At 36.1% G+C, this 12168-nt stretch overlaps 1 protein-coding gene across 1 annotated transcript; it reads right to left on the reverse strand.

Annotated features, from left to right (window-relative positions):
* Positions 1-1322: 1322 nt before the first annotated feature.
* On the reverse strand, positions 1323-1917 carry LOC109696722 (large ribosomal subunit protein uL14). The gene has a single exon (XM_020179883.2). It carries the CDS (start codon positions 1892-1894, stop codon positions 1472-1474), a length of 423 nt encoding a protein of 140 aa, XP_020035472.2. The 5' UTR covers positions 1895-1917; the 3' UTR covers positions 1323-1471.
* Positions 1918-12168: the final 10251 nt, after the last annotated feature.

A 12168-nucleotide genomic window follows, 5' to 3' on the forward strand; every position in this document is an offset into this window, starting at 1 on the left:
TATGGATAAATTCAATTAAAAATTCCAAGATTATAAGCTCCTGTTTTACCTAACTAATGGCATCTGCAGCCCAGTATAATAGTATTTTCCTCATTCTGGGCAGTCAGAAAAATAACACAGAAATAAATTGAATGATAAAATTTAGAGAGGGGACTGAAAATGTTATTAATTACACCTGTTTTTGTATTTCTATGTTCAATGATCATACCTACTGTTCTTAGTGATTGACTCTGTAATAAACAGTGCATTTTAGTAAGCTTATAAAGCATATTTCTACTAATTAATTTTGCTGTTTTAATTGTTGGGATTACTTGTAAGATTTTATTTTCAAAGATTTCTTTCCACTGGATATCTCTTAAAAACTGAAACAAAAGATATAGAACAAAAGAAGTTATTTTCATTGCTGTCTTCATCATCATCATTGTCAATAATAACAGACATAACTAAGAATAATAAATTGGAACTATGTACTCCTATAATACTTTAGGAGAGGAGTAAGGCCAAAGAGAGTAAAAACTTTCTACTTATTAAGTGGAACATTTTCAGAGAAAAATCAATGTACCAATTCAAGTCTTTGGAACTGATATTTTAAAAGATAATTTCTATAAATTATATATTTCCCAAAACTCTTTCAAATGCTAAGATATCAAAGAAAATTACTGAATTATTATTATTTATTATATATATTACATTAGTATTAGGTCAATTTTGTAACATATTTTTATTTAGTTATCTATGTATAGAGAGATAAATATTTAGATACATTGGGGCCTTTTGCATAATCAATATATAATTGAAAAGCTATTTTTAATAGCTAAAGAGGTTGAACAGATTTTCATGTATTTATTGGCCATTTGGAATTCTTTTAAGAATTGTCTATTCAATCAATTTGTCATTTATTAATTGGATGTAATTTAGTGTTTTGAGTTCTTTATATATTCTGGATATTAGACCCTTGTCAGATGAATAGCTGGTGATGATTTTCTACCATTCTGTAGGCAGGACTTTTAAAAATTTGTTGCCGTTCCATTTGTCAATTCTTGCTCTTATATCCTAAGCAATTTGGGTTCTAGATAAAAAGTCACTACTATGCTTATATTGTGAAATGCTTCCCATTGTTTGTTTATGTTAATTTCAGATTTTCAGGTCTTACATTAAGGACTTTGATTCATTTTGAGTTGATTTTTTATATAGGGTGTCAGGGGTCTATTTCTAATCTTGTACATGTGGATATCTAGTTTATCTAGTTTCTCCAGCACCATTTGTTGAAAGTTGTTTTTTTCTCCAAAACATGTTTTTTTTTTTTTTTGAGGCCAAATACTTTTTATTTATTTTTTTTTTTGGTGGTACAGGGGTTTGAACTCAGGGCTTTATACTGAGTAGGCAGGTGCTCTACCACTTGGGACACGCTGCCAGCCCCCAGCAAAATACTTTTTAATGAGTCTTTTTTTTTTACAAATACAGCCAATAATCATGCAATGCTGCCTGCATTGGATGCAATCCTGGGCCACAAGTCTGCACACTCCTTTGCAACTGGTCCTGTGATTGCAGAACCTTTCATCTCGCCTTTATTGTTTACTATGACTCCTGCATTATCTTCAAAATAAAGAAACACGCCGTCTTTTCTCCGGTATGACTTTCGTTGTCGAATTACCACTGCTGGATGTACCTTCTTTCTTAGCTCTGGTTTGCCTTTTTTAACTGTGGCCATCACCATGTCACCTACACCAGCAGCAGGAAGTCTGTTCAGCCGTCCCTTGATCCCCTTCACAGAGATGATGTACAGATTTTTGGCTCCGGTGTTGTCTGCACAGTTGATCACAGCTCCTACCGGAAGACCCAGGGAAATCCGGAATTTCGCTCCGGAGGATCCACCACGTCCTCGCTTCGACATCTTGGACGACCGGAAGGAATCAAGAATCAGATAGCTATAAATACATGGACTTATTTCTGGGTCCTATATTCCATTCCATTCCATTGGTCTGCATCCCTGTTTTGTGTCAATACCATGCTGTTCTTGCTCCTATGGGTCTGTTGTATAATTTGATATTGTGATACCTTCAGCATTACTCTTTTTGCTCAGGATTGCTTTGGCTATTCAGAGACTTTGTAATTCCATATGAATTTTAAGATTTTTTTTCAGTCTGTGAATATTGTCTTTGGGATTTTGATGGGAATTGGATCATGTCATCTGCAAATAAGGATAATTTCATTCCTTCCTTCACTATTTGCATTTCTTTTCTTTCTTTCTCTTGCTTATTGCTCTGATTAAGAATTCTAGCACTGTATTAAATAACAGTAAACAGAGTGGACACCCTTGTCTCGTGCCTGACTTCAGAGGAAATGACTTCAGTTTTTCCCCATTCAGTATAATGTTGGCTATCGGCTTGTCACGTATGACTTTTCTTATGTCATGGTATGTCCCTTCTGTTCCTACTTTCTTCAGGGCTTTTATCCTGAAGGGGTGTTTAATTGTTTAGAGACTTTAATGCATCTATTGTGATGATCATGTAATCTCCCCTTGATTTTATTTATTTTATTTTATTTGTGTGCTTAGGTTTATGTGCTGTATTAGGTTTATTGCTTTTTCATCCCTGGAATAAAGTGGCCTTGGTTATGGTGTATCTTTACAATGTGTTGATGAATTCCATTGGCAATTATCTTATTAAGGATATTTTTAATCTATATTCAGGAAGGAAATTGTTCTATAGTTTTCTTCTTTTGTTGTGTCCTTATCCAGTTTTCACGTTGGGGTGATACCAGTTTCATAGAATAAGTTTGGTAGCATTCTTTCCCTTTCTATTTTGAGGAGCATTCGTGTTAACTTTTCTTTAAAGGTCTGCTCTAGCAGACTTTTGGTCCTGGGCCTTTCTTTGTTGGGAGATTTTTTTTTTTTTTATTACTCCTTTGGTCTCATTACTCATTATAGATCTTTTAAGTTATTTGTGTCGCCTTGGTTCAATTTGATAGGTCAAATGTGTCTAGAATTTTATTCATTTCTTCTACATTTACCAATTTCTTGGAATATAAGTTTTCAAAATATTCCCTAATGATCCTCTGAATTTCACTGGGACCTGTTGTAATACACACTTTTTACCAATAATATTTATTAATTTGGATCTTCTCTGTCTCTCCTTTGGTTAGTTTGTTTAAGACTTTGTCAATCTTGTCTTTTCTCAAAGAACCAACTCTTTGTTTTGCTGATTTTTTGTATTATTCTTTTCATTTCTACTCCCATCTTTATTATTTCTTTCTATTTACTAATATTGGTTTTGGCTTGTTTTTGTTTTTCTAAGAACTTGAGTGCATCACTAGGTTATTTATTTGATATCTTTCTGATTTTTTAAAAATGTAGTCACTTGTGGATATAAAACTCCCTTTTAGAACTGGCTTTGTTACATCCCAAAGGTTGTGGGATGTATTTTCATTTTCTTTTGATTCTAAGCGTTTTTAAATTTCCTCCATATTTTCTTCAATGATGCCCTGGTCATCCAAAAGTATATTTTCAACCTCTTTCTCTATCTGTTTTTTACAGTTTCTATAGTTTGTCCTGCTATTAATTTCTAACTTTATTCAATTATGATCTGAAAAAATTCAAGAAATTATTTCTATTTTCTGGTATTTGTTAAGACTTGCTTTATGGCCTAAAATGTGGTCTACTTTTTAGAAAGTTCCATGGGCTGATGAGAAGTAAGCATATTCTGCAGCTATTGGATTGAATATTGTGTACATATCTGTGAAGTCTACTTCATCTGTGGTGAAGTTTAACTTTGAGGCATTTTTGTTGATTTTTTTGTCAGGATAGTCTGTGTATTGATGGGAGTGGGAATTAAATTCACTCACCACTATTGTTTCTGGACTTATCTGTCCCTTTATGTCCAATAGTGTTTGTTTTATTGGGTACACCATGTAAATTTACAATCTTCTCAATGAATTGTTCCCTTTATTAGTATATCTTGACCTTCTTTATCTCTTCTGATTAATTGTGGCTCAAAGTCTACTTTGTCAGATATGAGTATAGCTAATTCTGCTTGCTTTTGTTTTCTGCTTGTTTGGTATATTTCTTTCTGTCCTTTCACTTTCAATCGGTGTGTGTGTGTGTGTGTGTGTGTGTGTGTGTGTCTTTGCCAGCTAGGTGTGTCTATTGCAGACAAATAGTTGGATCATTTTTGTGTGTGCATGATACTGGGGATTAAACTGAGGACCTTGTGCTTGTATTGCAGGTGCTCTACCATCTGAGCCATGCCCCTATCTTTTTGATCTTGTTTTTTAATCCAATTATCAAGTTTGCATCTTTTAATCTAAGACTTAAGACCATTTACATTTAGGGTTACTATTGAGAGGTATTGTCTAGTTTCTGTATCTCATTGATTTTGTTTCCTTGTTTGATTTGAGTACTGCTTGTTCTTTTCTTTCTCTCTTGTTCCTCTTGGTAGCTTGCCAGTTTACTGAGTTAAGTATGTTTGATTCTTTCCTTTTTCTTATTTATTTACCTATTCCTCTTCTGAACATAATGATTATGACTGCCTGCTTTCCTTATCTGTGTAGGATTTCTGTAAGTAATTTCGGCAATGCTGGATTAGTAGTGATGAATTAAATTACTTTGTGTTTACCTTGGAAGGTCTTATTTCTCCATTGATTTTTACACCTAAAAGAATGTAAGACAGGATACAGTAGAGACACCTGTACCCCAATGTTCATCACAGCAATATTCACAATATCCAAGCTCTGGAAACAAGGATAACTTTGTCTGATATATATAATATTGGTTGGCAGTTATTTACTTCAAGAACTTAACATATTTCAACTTACCTGCCTTTTAGGATTTCTGCTGAAAGATCTGGTATAACTCTCATGGATTTGCCTTTGTATGTAAGTTGGGATATTTCTTTTGCAACTTTCAATAGTACTTTGTTCTGTATTCTTAGCAACATACCATTAATGTGTTGTGGGGAGGTTCTTTTCTGTCATGTCTAGTTGTGCTTTGATATGCATCTTGTTTTTTGATGTGCATAACTTCCATAGATTTGAGAAATTTTCTGCTCTAATTTCTTTGAACAGATTTTTCTATGCCTTTAAGTTTGTATTTCAGCTCTACCTTTTATCCCAAGGATTCTTAAGTTGAGTCTCTTGTTCATGTCTCAGAGTTCTTGAAAGTTGTGGTCATGCTTATTTTTTTTCTTTATTGCTGTCTGAATGTAGTATTTTTTTTTCTTTGTCTTCAATCCCTGATAGCCTTTCTTCTTGGTTTTGTCTATTGATGATGCTTTCCATTGTGTTTTTTATCAGTTATTGAGTTTTTCATTTCCAACACTTCTGTTTTTTTTTTTTTTTTTCAAAATCTCAATATCCTTTCTGAATTCCCAATACGTGTTGTTGACTTTCTTATCTAGGTCTTTTTTTTTTTTTTGCCATGGAGTAAACTTTTTAATATCCCACAAGAAATTTACAATTAATAATAAAGACATTTTTGAAGCAAGACTGGAAATCATACACACTTTTTAAGAAATCTTTAATCCTTATTTTTTTTATTATCATAGAATTGTTGTGATATGTGCTTAATCTTAGTTAGATTCACCCCCTCCATTGTTCTCCCTCTCCTTCTTTTTTTTTTAATTTATTTTTTTATTATTCATATGTGCATACAATGCTTGGGTCATTTCTCCCCCCTGCCCCCACCCCCTCCCTTACCACCCACCCCATCCCCTCCCTTTGCCCCCTACCCCCTTGATACCCGGCAGAAACTATTTTGCCCTTATGTCTAATTTTGTTGAAGAGAGAGTATAAGCAATAATAGGAAGGAACAAGGGTTTTTGCTAGTTGAGATAAGGATAGCTATACAGAGAGTTGACTCACATTGATTTCCTGTGCATGTGTGTTACCTTCTAGGTTAATTCTTCTTGATCTAACCTTTTCTCTAGTTCTGGTCCCCTTCTCCTATTGGCCTCAGTTGCTTTTAAGGTATCTGCTTTAGTTTCTCTGCAGTGAGGGCAACAAATACTAACTAATTTTTTAGGTGTCTTACCTATTCTTGTATCTCCCTTGTGTGGTCTCACTTTTATCATGTGATCAAAGTCCAATCCCTTTGTTGTGTTTGCCCTTGATCTACTGTCCGCATATGAAGGAGAACATACAATTTTTGGTCTTTTGGGTCAGGCTAACCTCACTCAGAATGATGTTCTCCAATTCCATCCATTTACCAGCGAATGATAACATTTCGTTCTTCTTCATGGCTGCATAAAATTCCATTGTGTATAGATACCACATTTTCTTGATCCATTTGTCAGTAATGGGGCATCTTGGCAGTTTCTATAACTTGGCTATTGTGAATAGTGCTGCAATAAACATAGGTGTGCAGGTGCCTCTGGAGTAACCTGTGTCACAGTCTTTTGGGTATATTCCCAAGAGTGGTATTGTTCTCTTTGATCCACTCTTGCTCTCAAGAGTGGATCAAATGGTAGATCAATGTTTAGCTTTTTAAGTAGCCTCCAAACTTTTTTCCAGAGTGGTTGTACTAGTTTACATTCCCACCAACAGTGTAAGAGGGTTCCTTTTTCCCCGCATCCTCGCCAACACCTGTTGTTGGTTGTGTTGCTGATGATGGCTGTTCTAACAGGGGTGAGGTGGAATCTTAGTGTGGTTTTAATTTGCATTTCCTTTATTGCTAGAGATGGTGAGCATTTTTTCATGTGTTTTTTGGCCATTTGAATTTCTTCTTTTGAGAAAGTTCTGTTTAGTTCACTTGCCCATTTCTTTATTGGTTCATTAGTTTTGGGAGAATTTAGTTTTTTAAGTTCCCTATATATTCTGGTTATCAGTCCTTTGTCTGATGTGTAGCTGGCAAATATTTTCTCCCACTCTGTGGGTGTTCTCTTCAGTTTAGAGACCATTTCTTTTGTTGAGCAGAAGCTTTTCTCCCCCACCTTCTTAGAACAATTTCAGCAGATTTCTTTCTTCTATTTTCATATATAGATACAAAATACATCCACCATATTCACTCTTATTTCTCCTTTCCTTGTGCCCACCCACCTTCCACTGGTACCCACTTTGGAAAAGACCTGTTTTTCCCTCCTGCTCTTCTTTTTTTAAAAGTGCATATTGATATTGAATTCCTTCCTTAATTAAGTTGTTTGATTCATCTTGCAGGTCTCTGATCATTTTTTAAAGCAGACTTTTGAATTCTTCATCTGGCATTTTAGCCATTTCTGTTCTTTAGATTTATTATTAGGGTGGTTTTAGCTACTAGAGGAGTTATACTGCTCTGCCTTTTCATATTCCTTGCATTTCTAGGCTATGATTTGTGCAGTTTCATGCATTTGACTTCTTAGTGAACAGTTTTCTCTTGAGGGCTTAATCTCCATACCACTCAAAGAAGAGAAAAACACAACCATCACAGCAACACCTGTGTAAAGCTGATGCTGTATGTGTACTAAGTGACAGGCTAGTTGAGGGTCATTGTCAGCATCCAGGCTGCATTCACTTCAGAGGATTCCTTTACTCTCACAACTGGGACTGCTACTGCCCTCAAGTAGCTTTGTAATTTGTGGAACTGGCAGCTTACCTCTTTCTCCAGTCCTCTCAATTTGTTCATCCAGAGGTGGCAAGCGTCCAGGTCTAGGGATTTTCCCCAAAGTGTGTAGGAGAGCCCCAAGATCTGCAATGGAAGGGGAGAACTGAAGAAATCTGGTTCTCTGTCTGCCAGTCTCAGAGCTTTCAGATACTGCCAATAAGTAAATTGCTCTGTGGGAGAGAGGAAGCTATGGAAATAATGCAGTCCACCAGACTTGGACTCAGAGCTCTTGGACTCACACAGCAGCAACCATGCTCAGGAGGGCAGCATCTCAAGAGGCTGAACTATTTCCCTGGCCATGGGCTTAGTATGGATCTCTCAGTCTCTTGTGGTTGTAGCTGATGTGAATTATGACATTTAAGATGATAAGAAAAAAATTCTGATTCACCTGGCCCATAGGAGTCATTGTTGGAATTAACAGAAGCACGTTCCAATACAGAGACTAATTTATGTGAAAATCCTAATCATAGCCATCCCTATTTCTTATAATGCACTGAATATCAGGTTAGATGGTTTAAAATGATAAAACGTCTCATTTGAAACTCAGAGGAATATAGGGACCTGTTGCAGGTGTGCTAAGCTAAAATTGACCTCACAATCCTGCCTGCAACATGAAATTACAACTGTCTGACAATTCCCCATTTGAAAAGGATTCTTCTTTTCTTACCTCAGGTTCTAGCACCCACAGACTAGTTGCTGAAATAGTATGATTGGTTAGAAGTGTCCTTCAAAGGCTTACGTGTTAAAAGCTTGGTCCCTAGCCTATGGCACTATTGAGAGGTGGTAGAACCTTTAAAAGGTAGGACCTTGTGGTTGGAAGTTAGGTCTTGAACTGAATATTAGTATACCCTGATTGCTTCCTCTCTCTTTGCTTCATGGCTGACATGAAATGAACATTTTCCTCTGCCACATGCAACTGTTATGAGATGCTGTGGTGCCAAAGTCCAAAGTCTATGGACCAGAACCTCCAAAAACTGAGCCCAAGTAAACCTTTCCTCCTCATAAATTGTTTCTCTCAGGCATTTGTCACAGGTACAGAATCTGACTCATATAGGTTCTGACTTCTGGCCTGCTGCATTTGCTCACATTTCCTGTAGCACTACGTTATGGCATCTGTGCGTAATGAATGGAGGGGTTTGTTGCTCCTGGATATGCTTCGGTGAGGCAGAATAAAGTAGGAGATGATGCTGAATGTGAAGGTTCTGGAAATTTGAGTAAAACCTCAAAATTTTCTCTCAAAAGGTGTCTCATGCTTACTCTGTGGAAACAATAACAAACTTTGCCTTCCTCCTATCAAGTTGCCTCATTAATAGTGACATGTTTATTCTTCTTATCTAAATATATATTTTGCTGAAAAGATTCTCCCTTTTGTCATTCCTTTTGTAAATATGGAGACAGTTGTACTCTATGGCCCATGTATAGTTTTCTCTTCATTTGGGTAGGGGATTGTTACCTAGAGGAAATTTGGTACCCATTGTGGGTACCAAAATCCAAGGATACTTAACTCCCTTATATAAAATGGTATAGTATTTATATATAAATTACATACATTTTCTCATTTACTTTGTCATCTCTAAATTACTCATAAAACCTTATACAATACAAACACTATGTAAATAGACACTATGTTATACTATGTGGTTTAAGAAATAATGGCAAGAAAAAGAGTGTACATGTTCAGTAGAGATGAAAATTCCCCTCAAATATTTTCAGACCACATTGATTGAATTCATGGGTGTGGAACCCATGGGTAGAGAGGGCTAACCACCTATGCATACCTTATTGGGGCATGTTTTATGGGTTATTCACCTCACATCTTTAGGTAGAGACCTTAAACTGTAAACTCAAAACATAATACTAATAAAACTTGATAGGCTTTTTCCATCTAGAATCATGATATCAGTTACATGAGCTTCTATGGAGGGTAAATGGATTTATGAAGGGTTTAAATCATTTCCTGACTGACTACAGGAGCTTCTCCTATATTCTATGTAAAGGGCCATGTAAACTATCAAGGAAATTGGAAAATTAATCTTCATCAACTTATTTTCCCTCATTCCCTCTGAATGAAGCCAGAGGAGCAGAAGAGAAGAGAAGAAAATTGTCAGGTGTTGCCAGATTTGCTGATCTTTTAAAGGAATTGAGATTTTTTTTTCCCTTGTGAAATCAGTTTTAAAGAGAAGGTCAACTACATTTTTAACTGTGTAGGCAAAATAAAGCAGGTCTGTTTCTCCCATCTTATCCTTTCTGAGTTATGAGACATACCAAACACTGCTGTGTATATCAGTAAAGATACTTTTGTCTACAAATCAGAACAAACAACAAGGATGTCAACAGCTCACTTAACAGTTCCAAGGTTAATTCACTGATTCAATAATGTCTTCTAAAGCCCTCTTTCTCTTCCCTGTTTTTCCATGCTCAGCATTTGGTTTTTTAATCCTTGATTTTCTTGACTCATGTCTGAAATAGCCTCAACCACTTTTTTCCACATATCCACATCAGAAAAATTGAACAAAGAGCCTTCCTACTGTGTGTCTTTCTCTTTGTCAAGAAGGAACTGCTTTTGTCTTACAATTCTCCCAGAGGCTAGCTCTCATTTCATAGGCCATCACTGGATCAAATGCAAGGAAAATGAGTAGCTAAGCTTTTTAGCCTTAAACTAGGATGTGGGCAAGGTGGCAGAGAAAGTAGATGCTAGGAGGTCATAAGGGTGGTGTCTTTTATGTCATTCAGTCATTAAAATTTTGTATTTCTTATGGTTGTATTCCTGTAGCTAAGTTAAGAATCAAGTATTGTTAAGGTTTGAATCTGCAATGTCCTCTGAAGTTTCCTGTGTTGAGGCCTAGGTTGCCAGTGGATGACATTTTTGATCCTGAGAGATCCCTTCATGGTTTTATAATATGATGGCATTAGTGGGAGGCAGGTATTAGCTGGGTAAAGTGGATCCCTGGGCATGTGCCTTGGAAAGATATGCCTTGTCCCTAACCCCTTCCTGTCTTTCTCTCTCTCTCTCTTTTTGCTTGCTGGCTGCCATGAGGTGAACAGCCTCCACCACCACACTCTCACCACCATTATATTCTGCCTCTCCTCAAGCCCAACAAGATGGAGCCAGCCAACCATGGACTGAAACCTCTGAAACCCTAAGACAAGTTAAATCTTTCCTCTCTTTAAGTTGTTTCTGTCAAGTGACTAGAAACTGTCTAACCCATAGACAGAACTGCACTAATAAATTGCCGCATTAGAAGGATATAGTATCACTGTGAGGAAAATAGTCACAACTGCAAGATTCTTGATAAAGAAAAACTCATGACAGTCCTGCTGATAGCATTTTGTTATAATACATTTTGAATTGATTAGGAGGTAAAATTACATGAAAATGTTTTAAAAGCCTTGGGGCAATCTATTAATCTCATCTTTAAAACAATAAGTGACTGTTCTGAGAATAATACTTCACCTTTCTGGGGCTCATGTACCAAACACATGACCTTGGTCTAACCATTAGAAAAACATCAGAGAAATCCAAATTGAGAGACATTCAGGAAAACAAAAAATTCAGCAAAAGTTGATCAATGTTTTTCAAAACTGTCAAGGTCAGCAAGGACAAGGACATTCTGAGAAATTGTCTCAGCCACTAGGAGCTAGGGAGATGACTACATGCAGTGTGGCATCTTTGATAGGATCCTGGAACAGAAAAAGGATACTGAAGAAAGCTAATGAAATCTGAATAAATTTGTATTATAACAATGCTGGTTTCTTAGATTTAACAAATGTACCGTGGGAAAGCAAGACATTAACAATAGGGTATTGGGATAAAGGGCATGTGGAAATTCTCTATCTTTGCAAATTTTCTGTGATTTCCCCCCAATTTCTCAATAGAGCTCAGCTCTTAACATTTCTGTAATGCAAGGGTTTGGTATCACCTTCATTCTGCAGGAAAACTTTTAATCAATGAGAGTTTGTGATTTAAGTCATATTTATTCATTTAAAGAAATTGTATTAATACTTCTCTTTCCTATTTCCCATAAATTCCTTAGCTGCTGTGAAACTTTCAAGCCTAAATAACAGGTGCTGAACCTTATTTCATCTCTTCTGCTCTGAGCCTTCATCCTGTTCCCCGTACTTTGTGGATTTGGCTACACACTTGATAGACTCCAATGATGGCCCAAGAGGGCAAACGTTTTTGTGGTCAGATTACTTGAATAAAGTGAAATTGAAATCTTGCCTGGGATTCTTAGCTTACTCTCTCTAGCATACCCTAAATACCAATAGATATTGGGGGGTTCCACTAATTACATATTTTAAACATATAGGGGAAACTCAAGTAAGGCAGCACCAAAAAAAGGATGACCTGACACTTGTGAGGGGAATGAGAATAGATTAGCAAATCAGTAGAGAGGACCAAGGTACAGATTAAATATAAAATCTAAGTAGTGCTAAAGGACTTTGTTTTTTAAAATCTCATTTTATTCTTTATCTGTTTATATTATCTTTTTCCCTCTCTCAAAAGGACTATGTCTCATTTTCATTTTATGTAAGCATAAGTAAACGTCATTCAGATATGTGGGTAGTCAGAGAACTCTATGTGTAATTAATAGAAA

Source organism: Castor canadensis, chromosome 3 (genome assembly GCF_047511655.1).
Source record: "Castor canadensis chromosome 3, mCasCan1.hap1v2, whole genome shotgun sequence".
Taxonomy (NCBI): Eukaryota; Metazoa; Chordata; class Mammalia; order Rodentia; family Castoridae; genus Castor; species Castor canadensis.

Bases quoted from the DNA above. Each gene is read 5' to 3' on its own strand.
- LOC109696722 (XM_020179883.2), bottom strand. From the start codon at position 1,894: ATGTCGAAGCGAGGACGTGGTGGATCCTCCGGAGCGAAATTCCGGATT.